The sequence below is a fragment of the Xyrauchen texanus genome, chromosome 6, assembly GCF_025860055.1.
Source record: "Xyrauchen texanus isolate HMW12.3.18 chromosome 6, RBS_HiC_50CHRs, whole genome shotgun sequence".
Taxonomy (NCBI): Eukaryota; Metazoa; Chordata; class Actinopteri; order Cypriniformes; family Catostomidae; genus Xyrauchen; species Xyrauchen texanus.
The window spans coordinates 23662981-23682135 of record NC_068281.1 but is presented as its reverse complement, the minus strand read 5'-3'; the positions used below and the strand labels follow the sequence as shown (position 1 = coordinate 23682135).

Below are 19155 nucleotides of genomic sequence, written 5' to 3'. Positions count from 1 at the left end.
GTTGAGGCTTACATTTTGCCTAACATATATTTTTGTGTTGCACAGAGGAAAGTTATATGGGTTTGAAGCAACATGAGGAGTAAATGATGACATATTTTTCATTTTTGGGCAAACTATCCCTTTAATAGGATGAATATTCCACATATGTGTTCCCACATGGAGATCCAAAGAAGACAACTTCCATCCTATATAAACGTCTAGGTTACGTATGTAACCTCCGTTCCCTGATGGAGGGAACGAGACGTTGTGTCAGAGAAGCGACACTAGGGGTCTCTCTTGAGCGCCGATATTCACCTCTGAACTATGAAAAATATTGCAGGAGTAATGCAGGAGCGAGCAGGTATTCTTACGTGCAGAACGACCAACTGCATCAGGCTGAACGTACCCTTCCCCAATGCCCCATTCAAGCCATCAGAATCCTTATCGTTACCCTGGAGGGGGGAACAAGGTGATGGCCGCCAACCTGGGAACGGGTCAGCCTGGCTGGGCCTCTTTTCTCTCTATGTTTCTCGCATAGAGCAACTACGGCCGGGGCCCTTTCACGCATTGAGGGAAGGGGGTCTTAGCCCTTATTCAGGGCGGAGAAGACCCTGCGGAGGCCACACCTACCCGGGAGGGGAGGCAAATTTTAGTGGCAAATACATCAGATGGCCTAACTTAGGACCTATGTGGAAAAGTTGGTGCGGTGGTAGATACAGCCTCGTAGAGGGTGGAAGCATACAGCACGGCGACCGAGGCAGCTGTAACTGACTAAGGGAGACACAGGAGTCAACTCGTGAGGGGACAGTACCGTGGCATTACACACAGGGGGAATCCGAACAGGAGGCCTTACCTGCAGAGCACCTATACCAGTAAAGGGTAGCTTGCGGTACCCGCAGTGGTTTGGGTCAGCGAGTTCCTCCGCTGAACTGCGACCCGCGAGGGCTAGGGAGGAGTCAACCAGCGGCCCAAAGATGGGATCTCCAGGGAACGACGGCGCACTGTTTTCCCTTGGTTAGGGGGAAAGGGTGCTAGGTGCAAGCGGTTCACCCGGTCAGATCGACAGCATGCTACCGAGTTCTACGGGCTCGGACCTGATAAAACACGGGACGATACTGACTCAACTCGGAGATTATAGAATCTCGCAAAAGTGTTAGGTGTTGCCCAGCCCGCTGCCCTACAGATGTCTGCTAGGGCGGTGCCCCTAGCCAGTGCCCATAAGGACGCAACACTCCTGGTGGAGTGAGCTCGGACCCGCAAGGGGGGGGACACGGCCTGGGTGTGATAAGCCAGGGAAATGGCGTCGACAACCCAGTGGGCGAGTCTCTGCTTGGAGACAGCGTTCCCTTTCTGCTGTCCCCCAAAGCAGACAAAGAGCTGCTCAGAGCGTCTAGTGCTCTGTGTGCGGTCTAGATAGATACGTAAAGCACGTACTGGACACAACAGTGAAAGGGCTGGGTCTGCCTCCTCCCGGGGCAGCGCTTGCAGGTTCACTACCTGATCCCTGAAGGGTGTGGTAGGAACCTTGGGCACATAGCCCGGTCGTGGTCTTAAGATCACGAAAGTGTCTGCCGGACCGAACTCCAGGCAAGAGTCGCTAACAGAGAACGCTTGCAGGTCCCCGACCCTCTTGATGGAGGCGAGCGCGATCAGCAGGGTGGTCTTGAGAGAGAGGGCCCTGAGTCCAACTGAGTCTAGCGGCTCGAAGGGGGGTCTCTGGAGTCCCGTGAGGACAACCGAGAGATCCCAGGAGGGGAACAGGTTAGGCCGGGAGGGAGTCAACCTCCGGGCAACTTTTAGGAACCTGACAATTAAGTCGTGCTTACCAAGAGACTTGACGTCTACCGTGTCGTGGTGGGCCGCAATAGCGGCGACATACACCTTGAGGGTGGAGGGGGACAGCCTCCTCTCCAGCCTCTCCTGTAGAAACACGAGCACTGACCTAACCGCACACTTCTGTGGTTCTTCGGCTCGGGAAGAACACCAGTCTGTGAACAGACGCCACTTTAGGGCGTAAAGATGCCTGGTCGAAGGGGCTCTGGCTTGGTTGATAGTGTCTATGACGGCCGGTGGTAGGCCGGCTAGATCTTCCGTGTCCCATCCAGGGGTCAGACATGGAGGTTCCAGAGGTCTGGGTGCGGATGCCAGAGCGTGCCCCATCCCTGAGAAAGAAGATCCTTCCTCAGGGGAATTCGCCAGGGAGGGGCTGTCAAGAGGAGCATGAGATCCGAGAACCACGTCCGGTTGGGCCAGTAGGGGGCCACCAGAGTGACTTGCTCCTCATCCTCCCTGACCTTGCATAGCACCTGTGCAAGAAGGCTCACTGGGGGAAAAGCGTACTTGCGCAGCCCCGCGGGCCAGCTGTGCGCAAGAGCATCTGTCCCAAGGGGAGCCTCTGTGAGGGCATACCAGAGCGGGCAGTGGGAGGTAAACAGGTCTACCTGGGCCTTGCCGAACCTGTCCCAAATCAGCTGAACCGACTGGGGGTGGAGCCTCCACTCTCTGCCGGGCAATCTTTGTCTTGATAGCGCGTCCGCTATCACATTGAGGTTGCCGGGGATGTGAGTGGCGCACAGTGGCTTGAGTCGCTGCTGGCTCCAAAGGAGGAGACGACGGGCGAGCTGTGACATGTGGAGGGAGCGTACTCCGCCTTGGCGGTTTATGTAGGCCACCACCGTGGTGCTGTCTGTCCTGACTAGGATGTGCTTGACCCGAATTAACGAAAGAAACCTCTTTAGGGCAAGAAAAACAGCCAGCAGCTCTAGGCAGTTGATGTGCCAGCGCAGCGGGCCTCGGTTCCACCGGCCTGCGGCTGCGCGCCCCTTGCAAACGGCGCCCCAACCCAGTTTGGAAGCATCGGTCGTAACCAGAACACATCGGGACACCTGCTGCAAGGGTAATCCTGCCCTTAGAAAGTAGAGGTCTGTCCAGGGTTTGAAGGCTTGGTGGCAGGTAGTGGAAACTTTCACCTTGTGCGTGCCGCCGCCTTTCTTTGGTACAAAAAAGGGCTGTAGAAACCCTTCTTCGTTTCAGTTGGAGGGACAGGCTCTATCGTGTGCTTGATTAAAAGGGAGGCGATTTCTTTGCACAGGGACTGAACGTGACTGTCGTGCACTGCGGAGAAACGAACGCCCACGAAGGGGGTGGAGACCTGGCAAACTGAATTGCGTAACTGAGTCGGTGCAGCCATCGCGACGGGTTGGGCAGTGAAAGCCACGCCTCTAAGCTCCGTGCAAGGGACATCAAGTGGACGGGTTTTTTGGACGTACCCGGCGGGGCTTCGCAGTGGTGCGGAACAGGTAACGCGGCGTCGGGGGGCAACGTGGCATCCCGAGGCTCTGGTGCTGAGAGCAAACTCAAAGCACTTACCTTGCTCCGTGCACCCGGCGGGGGGCGGGTTCGTGACTGAGGAGGAGGTCCGACACTGGCGTCCTCTAGACTCATCTGAACCGGCCAGCCGGGGAACAGTCGTGGGGCTGAGGGTGGGAGCACCGCATCCAGGGAGACGGGACTGTTGAGGCCTGAAAGCAGAGTGCCGTGAGAACGGCATTTGCGGGCCATGTGACCCAGAGCTTAAGGAAATAGCTCTTTTATTGAGAATTTGGGTACCGCAGCCCCTGTTGAGGGGTACGGCAAAGTGAAAAAACAAAAGATTCTCCTCCCGGCCCTCCACCGGGGGACGGAGCGTTCTTACCACCTCCGGAGCTAACTTCTTGCGCTCTGGGTCTGATTTCTCAGGAGCACCTGGGAGCCTTCTGGGTCCTCGATGGGGTCCGTGAGGGGGCATACGCTTCCCGCGGTTTGCTCGACGCCGGGGCTGAGAGCTGGGCCCTGGTTGAGGCGGAGCGGAAGGTCTTCTGGCTGTGGGAGGACGCCCTTGGCGAGCAGATGGAGCCTGGACCGTAGCGGCAGGCTTTTGGCGAGGCATGATGTGCGAGATGGCCTGCATCTGCTTCTTCACCAGGGAGAACTGTTGGGCGAAGTCCTCAACGGTGTCGCCGAAGAGGCCGAACTGGGAGACAGAGGCGTTGAGAAAGCGAGTCTTGTCGGCTTCACGCATCTCAACCAAGTCCAGCCATTGCTGACGTTCCTGGACCATAAGTGTGGCCATCGCCTGCCCGAGCGCCTGCGCTGTGACCTTCGTTGCTCTTAGGGTGAGGTCGGTCGCTGAGCGCAGTTCCTGCAGCGTGTCGGGATCAGGGCCACCACCGTGCATGTTTCGCAGTGCCTTGGCTTGGTGGACCTGCAGGAGAGCCATGGCTGTAGGCCTTCGCGGTGAGCGAGGATGTTGCTCTACAGGACCGGGAAGGGAGTACAGGGTGACCCCGCCAGGTGGTAGTGCTTCCGGGGCATAGATGGAGCGCAACAGCCCTATCCACCTGGGAAATCGCCGTGTATCCGTGGCACGTTCCGCCGTCGAGGGTGGTGAGGGCGGATGAGCAGGTGGCGGTGCGACGAGTGGAGAGGGGTGCTCTCCACGAAGACGTCAACTCATCATGCATTTCCAGGAAGAATGGAACCGGGGGGGGGGGGCGAGGCTGTGAGCGGCGCCCAGCACCCAAGAACCAGTTGTCCAGCCGTGATGGGTGATGGCTGTGGGGAGGATGGAGGGTTCCAGTCCAAGCCCACGCTGTTGACTGCCCGGGAAAGCATGTCGGACATCTGTGCGTCGGCCTCTTCCTGGGCGTGCAAGCCCGAAGGCGGCAGTCCAGAGGAGTCCTCAGCATCAGATCCCACGCCCTCCGATGTCACAGCGAATTCATCTGCAAGAGGGTAGGCAGACTGGCTGTGAGGCGAGTCGCCACCACCTCGAGCGGGGACGGGAGTCAACGAGCGCGTCGGGGCACGGGTGGTCCGAGGGGGCGTACCCGGCGGAGCTGCACCCGCTGCCATCCCCGAATCACCTCCATTGCCAGCCGCATCGTCCTCAATCCCGTGGGAAGAAGGAGCGACGCGGGGGCCGCAACGTTGTCATGGTCATGTTCTCACAATGAGAACACGAACCATCCACAAACACAGCCTCGGTGTGATCACTGCCCAGACACACGAGACAACGCCTGTGGCCATCGGAAGTGGAGAGTACTCTACCACATCCAGGAACAACACAGGGGTGGAAAGGCATCTTGAAAAAGACGTGTCCTTAAAAGGACGTTCAACACCGCTGTGTTTTTGCTCTTTTAGAGGAAATTACTCTTTTAAATAAAATCACTCTTTTATAAGAAAAAAAGAACTCGAAACAGATCTTTAATATCTGCACTGTCGAAGCGCTCAGGGGTAGGAAGTGCACAGCCGTGCAACCAGGAGAAAGCCGCTGTTTTGCGCCGTAAGATCCAACACCATGCAGCAGAGGGATAGCAGGAACTCGGTGTGTACACGCAGCAGTTGCAGACACGACCATCGGCTCCGAAGAAATTTTCTGAATGAACTCCCGTATTTGCGCCGCTTAAATACCCGTATGTCCGGGGGCGGGACATGCAAATACTGGTTGCCAACTCTCATTGGCCTTTTTTCATAGTTCAGAGGTGAATATCGCCGCTCAAGAGAGACCCCTAGTGTCGCTTCTCTGACACAACGTGGAGAGAGCGACAGAAGGGGAACTTATGTTGGAAAATGTCCCAATAAGGTAAAAGTTGTTTGAAGACGTCGTGACAGATCTTTTCTTTAATAGATATATGTGAGTGCCAGACTGTTGTTCTTCCCATTCAATTTAAACCATGTATTATGTTTTATGTTGCAGTTCTTAATAAAGGTTACTTTTCGCAACTGGAGCTTGCTGAGTGTTAAATTTGGATCCTGCTTGCATGCATTATGACAGAAAATTTAGTTTAAAAATCAAAGTACAAAAGAAAAACCTTTTTAACGGTAAGTATGCCTTCTTGGTTGTTCCGGTCAGAGATGATATCGAACACATCTAGGCCATCTCCACCAACAACAACGTAGTCCATCTCTGCATTTCTGCCAATGTCTGCATCCATGGCCCTTATCCTGCCAACGGATGCTCCCACTTCAGTGAGCTCTGGCACGCTAAACTGATATATACCTGAGGATTACAATTCTCATGTCAGGGTTTGTGCTCATGATCTCACACTTTTGATATATATCCTAAGGGCTGGAATCTGGGTCCCCATGAGCACAACAGCTCTTTTTAAGTTCTTTTAGTTCTTTTAGTGAACACACTACCTTCTGTGCTACAGCTCCGATGATCTCACACATTTCTAAACTGTAAATCCTTATGTTTTTTTGTTTTTGTTTTTTATTCTTTAGAGAGAATCTAATGTAAACATTTACAGTATCACACTGGGAGATCATTTACATATTTCTGAGTTCAGGTTGTGAAACTACATGAAAATTTAAGAGGAATTAATCAAGTATAAATTGTCTGCATTCAGAAATAAAATCAGCATATCTGAACAACGCATCTAACATTGTAGCCAATTAAAGTCCTTTTTAAAACTTCTTCAATCAATCAATCAATCAATCAATCAATCTATAGAGCACAATAGAACAACAGTAGTTGACCACTCTGCTGTACAATTATAATAAAATATCACAAAATACTTCACTTATATACATCAATACAGCTATGCTTTACAAACTGCAGTGCAAAATAAAGAGGTACATCAAAGCACATATTTCAGTTTACACTTTTGGACTCTAAGGGCAACCGTAAGCCTGCGCAAATGAGGTAAATGCTCCAGGCGGTTGGTTGGGAGCCCCTCCTCCCCTCGCAGTCAGCGGCCATTCCTCCGCTTCCAGGCGGCAGTGCTCCTCCGTCCCCTGGCAGATGGCCGTGGCTGCTCCTTTGGGGTGGATGGTAGCGCCGAGAACTCCACTACGGTGCATTCCTCCTCCTTCCCGGGTTTCGGCATCAGTGTAAAGGGATTAATGGAAAGGAGGAAGCAAGAACCGGCTTGACAATAAAAATAATATTTTAATTATAAACTTAACCAAAAAGACAAACACACACACAGGTGTCGGACAGCTGTCTGTAAATCTCTCTCTGTCACACTGCCGTCTTCGGTCAGCCTTTATCCCACTCAAGGGATAATTAGCCTCATTAGGGGCCGGGTGTGCAGAATCACACCCGGGTATACCTAGGAATCATATATCAGATGACCTTAGATGTCTAACAGATGTACACTATTTGCACTCAGAAGGTCAGAGATATAATTCGGTGCCAGTCCATTCAAGGCTTTAAAAACATAAAGTAGGATTTTTAAATGTATTTCTTTTATAATCCAAATAATAATAATCTTTACATACTCTTGGTTGTTGCTTTTTATCACCATGTTTACAGTTATGAAAGGAAAACCTGACAGATACTTTACTGTCTGTTATAAATCCACTTTGTGCTCATAGCCAGCATTCCTATGATTAACATCCTTTCTGCATGCAGGCCGAAAGATTATATTATATTAAGAGAAACATAAAAGAGTAACTGAGCTGAGCCTACTCAGTCCATTTAATCAGCATTGACACAAAGACCTCACATTATTGTTGAAGCAGAAAATGTAAGCTTTGCCCTTAACCATTTTCCTTCACTCAGTGGTCACAAAAAAGTGTATCCATCTGACTTGTTACATGCCTAGGTGTGTGCTGGAATTAAACTGCAATTAAACTAAAACAAGAATCATCAGTATTGTACTACACTACACACTGCTCTCTAAACTACACACTGCTCTCTCCCACCTGGAAAAAAAGGAACACATATGTGAGAATGCTGTTTGTAGACTACAGCTCAGCATTCAATACCATAGTGCCCTCCAAGCTTGATGAGAAAATCCGGGCTCTGGGCTTAAACAGCTCACTGTGCAGCTGGATCCTGGACTTCCTGTCAGGCAGACGTCAGGTGGTTCGAATGGGCAGCAACATCTCCTCATCACTGACCCTCAACAACGGAGCCCCGCAGGGCTGTGTTCTCAGCCCACTCCTGTATTCCCTATACACACATGACTGTGTGGCAACACATAGCTTCAATGCCATCATTAAGTTTGCTGATGATACGACAGTGGTAGGTCTGATCACCGAAAATGATGAATCAGCCTACAGAGAGGAGGTGCACAGTCTGATATGCTGGTGTCAGGAGCACAACCTCTCCCTCAACATCAGTAAGGAGCTTGTTGTGGACTTCAGGAGAAAAGACAGAGAACACAGCCCCATCACCATCAATGGAGCACTGGTGGAGAGAGTCAGCAGCTTCAAGTTCCTCTGTGTCCACATCACAGAGGAACTCACATGGTCTATCCACACTGAGGCTCAAAAGCAACTCTTCTTCCTGAGATGGCTGAGGAAGTTTGGAATGAACCATCACATCCTCACACGGTTCTACACCAGCACTGTAGAGAGTATCCTGACTGGCTGCATCACTGCATGGTATGGCAACAGCACAGCTCTCAACTGCAAAGCCCTGCAAGGTGTGGTGCGAACTGCCAGACACATCATCGGAGGTGAGCTTCCCTCCCTCTAGGACATATATACCAGTTGGTGTGTAAAAAAAGCTTGGAGGATCATCAGAGACTCCAGCCACCTGAGCCATGGGCTGCTCTCACTGCTACATCAGGCAGGCGGTATCGCAGCATCAGGACCCGCAACAGCTGACACCATGACAGCTTCTTCCCCCAACAATCAGACTTTGGAACACTTCATCTCTCACGATAAATATACATCAGCACAGCACTTTATTAATCTTATAATCTCATATCTCACAATGGACTGTTATAAATTATATTCTCTCTTAACAATACTGGTAACTGACTATCAACTTACAGCCTGAATGTCAATATAGCACAATACAACCTACTGTATATTTTTATATTCTATTTTTATTGTATACTGTGTATTCTATATTGTGTGTATGTGTATTCTATATTGTGTGTATTGTATACTGTACATTGTATACTATTATTGTATATTGTGTTGTGTAACTATGTGTATACTAGATATTAAATTGTGTTGAGTAAATTTGATGTGTATTGTAAATTGGTATATGTCTTATCAATGTCAAGACTGCTATGTTGCTTGGAACTGCAACCACGACTTTAACCTACTATTGCACTTGTGTATATGGTTATGTGACAATAAAGTGATGTGATTTGATGGAATTGTGGAACAAATGTCTGAAATTCACAGATTTGCATATTTTAAAAAGCAACTCTCAATGCATTCAAAGTACACATTTTATTAGTATTTCCCTGGAAACTAAACCCATGATATTGGTGTTGCTAGTGCAATGCTATGCCAGTTGAGTTACAGAAAAATGAAATAAAAATGTGTCCAACAATTGGACGGATGCTTATGTGGGGATTGGGCATATTAAACAGGGGGAGTTAACCACATGAAGAAGGTATAAATATCGGTTGCCGCGACCAATATAGATGTGATTGCCGCTGAGAAACTGTTCCCTGCATTTTCTGTTCACCCTCTCATATAAGCATGCAAAGTTGATTTTAATAGCATTGAGATGGTTCAACCCCGCATTAATTGTGACTTTGATTTCTTCAGGGTGATTGTTGGGCTAAGTTTCCACTCTCTGCAGAGAGAAGTCCGGCAAATGAACATTTGTTGCTGTTGTTTCATTTATACTGGCTGTTGCTGCCGTGCTGGGCACTGAATAACTGGTAAATTATATATTTTAGCAATATCACATGAGCAAGAGTGCGATATGGCCCTACATCAGCACTGCTGTGATTCGTAATTACAGCAGTGCTGGTGTAGGGCCATATAGCACGATTGCGAGTGTGATATTGCTTATATATAACTGTTCAATGAACAAGTACTTTTAAAAAAAATTTGAAAAACCGAGTACGGTCATAAAAACGTATTTGTGCATGGAACTACTTTCTTACGCGACGGATCAGAATCTGCTGTTGCTGGCTCAAAACAAATTATGCGTCCAAACCTTAGTAATTCAGAAATAGTATCACGGCTTGTGCTATTTCTAACAAGTTATTGGATAAACAACGATAGACGGCTGGATGTGTGTTTCTGTATGTGTGTGTGAGAGAGAGATAGTGAGAGATAGAGAGAAAGAGAGACAGAGAGAAAGAGAGACAGAGAGAGACAGATGGAGCATGTGCAATCACCGGTTGCCACACCCAATCAGAGATACTGTCAGCGTTCTCAGTGGAAAATAGACATCCAAGCGGGGGTTTTCCTCTCTATTTCGCGGTAGCCATTGCGCAAGAGTCATTCTCTATAGAAACAGCGATGTCCTCCGCCATTTTAAACAGTATGTATCCAATGTGGAAACTCCGATAAAAGGTAAGCACTTGAGTTCTGTAATAAATCAGTCTGTTGTGTCTCTCAGCATGAACCTTAATCCTGAAGTTGTCCATTTAAAGCCATTTAAAGCTATTTCCTAGCTTTGGTAATGTATTAGTGATACGAGCGATCACGGAGCGCTAGTGAATGTAAACAATGACTAACGTATTCACTTTATGTCACCAACTGACTCATATTACACACAAAAATTTTCTTTTGCCACCACCTACTGGCTAACATATGTAATTTCAAAAATAAAGCCAGTAACTCCTAACAGATACACTTTAGTGGTCTGTGTCAACACACTACTTCCTTATGCGGTAGGGAAACCACATCTTGTGACATTGGTTGTTGCGGTGTGTATGAGTAATGCTGGCACTGTGTGGTATATTATAGGTGGTAACTAGAGGCCTTTTAATTGTTTTATGGTTGATGTGTTGCATGTGAATGGTGTTGGCTTTCAATGTCTTTCCCCCTGTCTTTTACAGGTGGTGGGTTGAGGTGATGTGTGAAGCAGACTCGACTTTCCTGTCTGGGGAGAAGTACCAGTCTATTTCAATGCAATCTTTTTAAATTAAATAATTTTCTTCTCTTCACATTTTTACCATGCAAATGTATGTACTTTTTGAATTGCAATAATACATTTTGTTTTAATTTTCTTCATTTTATGGCCTCACTCACTGACCCTTTGTGAGCAGGGCATTTGTAGATATGTGGGGTTACTCCTGCCCTTACCAGAAGGTGGCATAGACAGGCATTTGAAAGAGAACTGGTTGTTCGTACCCACAGGTACTACACTTACTTTGGGTGAAACGAGGGGGGTTATCGTTGACATCGGTAAGGCTAATGTTGATTGTGGCGCTGCCAGTTAAGCCTCCCTTCTGGCCGGCCATGTCCTTGGCTTCAATCACCACCTGGTAGTGCTCCCTCTGCTCTCTGTCCATGTCAGAAGGCCCCAAAGCTGTCCGGATTATGCCTGAGGGAAAGATGGTTTATTTTTATGCATGCATGTTTCATTAACATCCAGCCCAGTTTCTTATGCTAGGAAATTGGTGACACAAGACTGCTGTGGCAGCTGAGTCCTTTTTTATGTTCGAACAGTGCAGAACTAATTGCGTAAATGCATTCAGACTGACATTTTGCCACAGAGATTATTATAGGCAGCAGCTGCTGATTGAGAGAGATTGCTGCAGGTGCTAAAAAAACAAGACCTTGGATTGTTAAGACCAGTGTTTTTCAAATGAAACCATTCTGATCTCAAGCACTTGCAGAGTAAGACACCATAGGACTTGATAGTAAAAGACAACCTTTTTTTTATTTTTATAACCTTGTTCTTTTTTTACAGCAAAGAGATATTATGGGGTTCAAAAAGAATCCACTTCAGAAAATGCCTCTATGATCCTCAAAACCTAATGATCCATGTTTTCCAAGAATGAATTAAGAATATTCCATCTTGTGATAAGCTTCTTTTGTGCTTCAATCAAAGCAAGGCATTCTGACCTTTTTTGCAAAGTCTCAAAGTTAACTTGTACAATGTCTCAAATTTGCTTCTTGATTAGTGACCTAATCTATTTCTTATTTATTTTACATCATACCATTTCTTTGTTTATTTTCATAATACTAAAATCTTCCATTTATTTCCATGTTTGAAGATATTGTTTAACATAATTGTCAATGTGGACTTAAAAATGTAATCCCCATTGTCTTTTACCACACAGAATTTAGAGCAGTAGAACAGTAAACATTTAATATTAATGATGATAAATGCTCAGAAAATCAGATCATTGTACATTAAATATGAATATGCTGGATGTCTCGGATAGCTCCAAAAGCCAAAAGATAAATCCATCAATTAATTTAGTGCAGGATCCAGGCCCTGCTGTTTCATTGAATGGCACAAATGTTCCCAGATTAACCCCCACTTCTAATGAATATCCTTTTTTTCAAGGATATATTTCATGTGCTCTGGTGTGACATGGACATCATCATTTCACGTCCCATCTGGTCTAAAGAATATCAGGGTTAAGCTGAATACTAATCTGCCATGGGAGCTTTTGTGTTTCTTTTTCTCTTTTGTTTAAACAAAGACCTCTGCGGGAAATGTTCCAGGGCACACATTAGCAATGATTAAACTCACTGGGTGAATTTGCATGGCTAAAATGCTTGAGTGGTAGCGCTGCAGCACACCCCTTGACCGATTTGAAATGATCCACAGATACTTACACTCTCAGGGTCTCTCTATCTGTCTATCTCCCCATCTCTGAGAAGACTGATTTTGATATTACAGCTCAATGTGAACTAACCTGTATTTGGTTCTACAGAGAAGTATGGGTGACCCTGGCTGATGCTGTAGACTAGCTTTGCACTGTAGCCAAACATTTCATCATCTGCATCCTGGGCAGTAACTTGAGTGACATAAGTGCCTGAGGGAAAAAAAAAATCAATGAGAAATTAGTTACGATATTCTTAAAGGGGTCATGACATGCCTTTTTTGTATTTTAATATGTCCCTTGAGGTTCACTTATAACATTAGTAAAGTTTTTTGCACACACAAAAAAACACTTTTTCCCTACTTATTCTGATCCTCTGTCAGAAACACTTGGTTTAGGTGCTGCTTCTCCAAGACTTGACAATAAACACCCACTGTCCTGATTGGCTATCTGCTCTTGACTGACCTGCTCTCTTTGTCATCTCACTGCTCACCACAACTGGGTGGGGCCAGAAATAAGAAGAGATAAGGTAAAGTAGGCATTGATATGTTGTTTTTGAAGCATTCAGATGCAAATGTCTACCACAGTGTGACATCACAATGTGGAAGAAGTAGAGATGAGTCGTTTTGCATTTGGTGTCAATAACTGCTTTTTTTGTTTGTAATGAGGAGAAAGATTTAAGTTAAGAATTTTACAGTGTTTTTATAGTATAATGACCTCTTTGTGATGAGGAAGAGGGCGTGGCCGAGCTGTGAGGATACTTGCCCGGCAATGAGTTGCCTAATCAGCGGGTGGGAGATAAGGGAAGAGCCGGGAACGCCAGAGAGATAGAGAGAGAAAGAGAGAGAGAGAGAGATAGAGAGAGCGAGAGAGAGAGAGAGAGAGAGAGACACGGCCACTCCGTGTGTGTGTGTTTATGTTGCTGTGTTTTCAGTTTGATGTTCTGTTTGATTAAAGTTGTGTTAATTGTTAATTCATTTCCCACATCCTCCTTTCCCGAGCTGTTCAATGAATCAATGAAAATGTGATTCCACATGTAATGACCCCTTTAAAGGGGTAATAAAATAGTATCATGGAGAAACACTGAACAGAATAGTTTCAATTCAAAGAGAACTGTGCTCTTATTTGGCCCACTTAAATAGGTATTTGCATGTTTGGATCATTCACATAGTGAGTTTTCTTTTATATATATACAGTATTTCAAAAAGAAAATTTTACATTTAAAACTAATAATAATAATAATAATAATAATTTTGTAAATAAATTAACCATTTATTTTCCAATTTGTTGCTAGTGGGCAAAAAATAAATAAATAAATAAATATATATATATATATATATATATATATATATATATATATATATATATATATATATATATATATATATATATATATATTTCCCTCCCTAGCAGTATTTTCTATCATTTATTCAGACAGATTTGATGACAGAAATGCTTGCTATAAAGCTGATGGAACTTACCAATGTGTGACCTCTCAGGTACAGATGCTGTATAAATTTCCTTGTCAAACATCGGCTCATTATCATTGATGTCATGTAGTTTAACAATAAATTCTGTTTCTGGCTCCAGTGGGAGGCCTGTCTTCTTGTTCACAGCCTGAGCTCGGAGAGAGTAGAATGGTTTCTCCTCTCGGTCCAGGCTCCTGGTAGCATGCAGATCTCCTGAGTTGGCATCTATCACAAAGATTGTCCCCGCACCTTCACCTGTGAGAACATATATCACCGTGCCGTCTCCTCTATCCATATCTGAGTGAAGCTGTTGAGAGGAAGCAATTCATGCATTTCATCAGCAACTCTGCTCATTCTCCCGTTGATAAGGCTCATGACTATGTATTGCATTCAATATTCTGGGTGTATTCAATATCCGTTGATTCTGGAGAAATAAAACAATAAAGGAATACTACGGGGGGAAGCTAGTAATAGACAGGTACTCCTTGGTAAATATGGGAAAATGAGTCCTTGTGGAATTGAATTCTGATGACATATCAGATGAACGTACGTTGAATATGCAATCAAAGTGAATGCATGTCTATTACGAAAAGTGACACTGCCACATGGTATCGCTATGTGCAACCACTTTTTTTCCCTGATATTCATGAGGCAAATCAAACTTTTACTTTCTATTTCTAGTCTTTGAAATATGTATGTTTGAAGCACACCTAACGGTTTTGAATTCGTTGTACTCACTATAATAAAAAGAAAAGACTGAATTGATATGAGCTTCATCTTTTAGAAGTGAATGTACGATTTGATTAGCTTTGTCAATGACATCAGATTTAGTTATTTGGTACTTCGTTCTGCTTGAATGAGCTGCTTTGTTACAGTAAAATAGGGTAGTAAAATACAAAAGACCATTCAAACACAATGGTTCTTATGCTCTTCATGATTTTCCCCCTGAACATTTCAGAAATGGCTGATTCTACTCCACATTCACTAGAACATGATCCAGACACATCACATTCAGAACAACAATGAGAGCTTTGTGAATTCTGCACTTACACAATCTCACATGAATAATCCACTGAATGGTGAACCTTTGTAAAACTTTATTCTAAAATGAATAGTTCTAATAACTGATTGAATGATCCACATTAGTGTCTTCTATCACATTGCTGTTACTGCCAGTTTATCAAAGCAATAACCCACTCAAGGCTGTGCATTACAGTGATTTTACCACAGTAAAGGGGGATTTAGGCATTCTGCTTTATGAAGTGCCCATGAGTACTGTGATAAAATCACTGTGACACAACTCCTGAATCTAAGCCAGTAGGCCAAGTACCACCTTTAATCAAATCAGTATATCCAAGGAACACCTAGTTACACAATTTTCCATCAAATTTTTTCAGCATTGAGCAAATTGACTTCACTGAGTGTAAGCCAAAGGCCCAAAACATACTCTACGCAAGTACATGAACACAAATGCTTCTAGCTATGCAAGCTTGATTTCGTGTGTTTTAGTGTTCAAAACAAGGATGGATTAAGAATTAAGAGGCCCATGGGCTGATACGCCATGGAGGCCCCACATGCACAATGAAATAATAATATTATTACTACTACTGCGTGACACTGGTTATGCCACTACATTCTCCTTTATGCACTCTGTAACAGGATGCTTGGCAGATTAGGTCTAGTGTTCAAATGGACAGAAGAAAAGTTTGGAAAACTTTAAAAATGTGAACAAACACAACAACAACAACAAAAACGTTCATGGCCAATTAGGCTTACATGTTATTTTGAATTATGAACTGAATCAAGATCATGCATTATTAATTTTTTTTTTTAAGAGAATATTACTTAGAAATATATTCAGAGCAACTTATCTTAATAATATCATATCTGGTTTTATGGCACAAACTTTTGAAGGTAACTCTTTCACCCCCTTGAGATTTGTTACTACAATAGTAATGAAATAATACTCATTATGTATGTTCAATCCGACCACAAGTTGGCAATTCATTGGCCAAGCCCTTGCATCTGCATTAAAGTAGTTGGGTAAACTATGTTTCTGACTGTGAGTAACATAATGTTATACACTCACCTAAAGGATTATTAGGAACACCAAACTAATACTGTGTTTGACCCCCTTTCGCCTTCAGAACTGCCTTAATTCTACGTGGCATTGATTCAACAAGGCGCTGAAAGCATTCTTTAGAAATGTTGGCCCATATTGATAGGATAGCATCTTGCAGTTGATGGAGATTTGTGGGATGTACATCCAGGGCACGAAGCTCCCGTTCCACCACATCCCAAAGATGCTCTATTGGGTTGAGATCTGGTGACTGTGGGGGCCATTTTAGTACAGTGAACTCATTGTCATGTTCAAGAAACCAATTTGAAATGATTCAAGCTTTGTGACATGGTGCATTATCCTGCTGGAAGTAGCCACCAGAGGATGGGTACATGGTGGCCATAAAGGGATGGACATGGTCAGAAACAATGCTCAGGTAGGCCGTGGCATTTAAACGATGCCTAATTGGCACTAAGGGGCCTAAAGTGTGCCAAGAAAACATCCCCCACACCATTACACCACCACCACCAGCCTGCACAGTGGTAACAAGGCATGATGGATCCATGTTCTCATTCTGTTTACGCCAAATTCTGACTCTACCATCTGAATGTCTCAACAGAAATCGAAACTCATCAGACCAGGCAACATTTTTCCAGTCTTCAACTGTCCAATTTTGGTGAGCTTTTGCAAATTGTAGCCTCTTTTTCCTATTTGTAGTGGAGATGAGTGGTACCCGGTGGGGTCTTCTGCTGTTGTAGCCCATCCGCCTCAAGGTTGTGCGTGTTGTGGCTTCACAAATGCTTTGCTGCATACCTCGGTTGTAACGAGTGGTTATTTCAGGCAAAGTTGCTCTTCTATCAGCTTGAATCAGTCAGCACATTCTCCTCTGACCTCTAGCATCAACAAGGCATTTTCGCCCACAGGACTGCCGCATACTGGATGTTTTTCCCTTTTCACACCATTCTTTGTAAACCCTAGAAATGGTTGTGTGTGAAAATCCCAGTAACTGAGCAGATTGTGAAATACTCTGACCGGCCCGTCTGGCACCAACAACCATGCCACGCTCAAAATTGCTTAAATCACCTTTCTTTCCCATTCTGACATTCACTTTGGAGTTCAGGAGATTGTCTTGACCAGGACCACACCCCTAAATGCATTGAAGCAACTGCCATGTGATTGGTTGATTAGATAATTGCATTAATGAGAAATTGAACAGGTGTTCCTAATAATCCTTTAGGTGAGTTTATTTTGATTAATAACAATATTCCAGTATTTAAGATAAAATTATAGAGTGGCAAGACCCCCATCAGTCTCTTGGCTAGTCCTCTTGCAGATATCAGAGCATCAAATACACCTCAACCAAACATCTAGAAAGGATTTCAATGTAATTGCTCTTGTTAAAGCTACTAGCAACTATAAGACATTCATAGGTTAATTTTCTCGAAATCTGTAAGTATAATTTCATTCTGTCACTTTGAAAATTCCTGTTTATTTAGAGTTACCCTGTTAGACCTGCTCCAACAAAGTTACACAATCAATTGCATGACTTGGGGGCTATCATTGGTCTTTGTTTGACCAATGACAGACGGGGGTGTAATTAGAAAGCAGTTTTGAAAACAATGTTTATTTTTGCTATTCCATTTGGTGGTGCTAATGGCACAGAAATTACAAACTTCAGCTTTAAATTAATTATCTGGGTTCTGTAAAAGTTAAGCTCAGTTGAAGCATTTGTGGCATAATATTGATTACCACAAAAAAATATTTCAACTTGTCCCTCCTTTTCTTTAAAAATTAGTAAAACTTTAGGTTACAGTGAGTCACTTAAAATGGAAGTGAATGTGGCCAATATTTGGCGGGATTAAAGGCAGAAAAGTGAATCTTTTAATTTTATAAAAGCATTTACGTGAATTCTTCTGTTAAGACTGGTGTATTTTTTGTGCTGTAAAGTTGTTTAAATTGTTTAATTTTTTTACAGCCATTTTAGGGTTTGTTGACATTACATCACCATGGCAACGAAGTTGTAACATGAGCTATAACTTTACACAGAAAAGGTTAGTAAGTGATTTTATCACACTAAAATCATGTTTACACAGATATTGTATACATTTTGGAATTTGTAGCATGAAATCAACCTTAAAACTTCAGAAACCAGTGTTTCTGAGTAAAAATCTGAACTTTCTTTAATCCCACTTTTAGGAAATCGAGCATCTAGATTTTTTTGTGCAAACAGAATTATGTATAATTTTAAGTTTAATAATGTTTGATTTTCTTCAGTTTTTTTTTTGCCCCTCTCTTTTTGAGCATGATACAAGGGGTGTCCCTACTCACAGTCTAAAGATGTGGTGCATGCACAAATGCAGACAGAGACTATTTATCCCCAGATGGACCACCTAAAAATGAAATTGGAACACCCAATATGTGCCTTAAAGATAAAAGAGCAAATCACTTTTTAAATACAGACATCTCATCTCAGTCAACTCGATAATGCACATACACATTATTTGGTCCAGCCTAAGAAATAATGTTTTAGTGTGATCTTAGCTAAAGAAGCATCATTTGTGATACCATTTTTGACTGATTTAAGTTTTTGGAGATTTCTGTATTTCCCCTTTCAAGTAGGTAGAGGTGTACTTGGTGTACACTTATGTCCATAGAAAATAGCTTCCGAGGAGCATTCCAAAGATGGCCGCCTTGCTTTAAATGAGACTTTGATCAGCATGGCCATGCTCGTGTGCAGATTTTTATACCAAATTGCTGAATAATGTAATGTAATAATCATGTAAATACATTTGGAAATTATAAATAAAGAGATAACAATAAGAACCAACATATTTACATAATATGTATATAATTTCAATATTATTATAGTATCATAAAGAGTCGTGTCGTATACTACCGGTGGCACTCAGTGGTATGTACTGAATATCACAGTTTAAGAACCTCTGTTATAAGCAGAAGGGGTAAGTTGCTATTTTTCATTCTAATCTTTGATCCTCTGCACAGCTCTGAGCATCAGCTGTATTATGAAGAACTAGGAAGGTGAGGTTTCACCCTGCTGCTTATCTTAAATCCAAGCAGGCTCTATGCTGGAGATTCCTACATACTATATTTTACCCATGGTTTTGATAATTCTCTCTCTGTGTTTATTAACCTGAGATGACTAAGAAAGACTCAAAAT

At 44.0% G+C, this 19155-nt stretch overlaps 1 protein-coding gene across 1 annotated transcript in view; it reads right to left on the bottom strand.

The window, feature by feature from the left end:
- LOC127644781 (cadherin-6-like) overlaps positions 1-19155 on the bottom strand; it is a 52206-nt gene that overhangs the window by 20023 nt on the left and 13028 nt on the right. The window contains exons 3-6 of the mRNA XM_052128160.1: positions 13931-14225; positions 12543-12662; positions 11042-11215; positions 5832-6019 (exon numbers count right to left, since the gene is read on the bottom strand). Of these exons, the coding sequence (XP_051984120.1) occupies positions 5832-6019; positions 11042-11215; positions 12543-12662; positions 13931-14225 (777 nt within the window). The remainder of the gene's footprint in view (positions 1-5831; positions 6020-11041; positions 11216-12542; positions 12663-13930; positions 14226-19155) is intronic.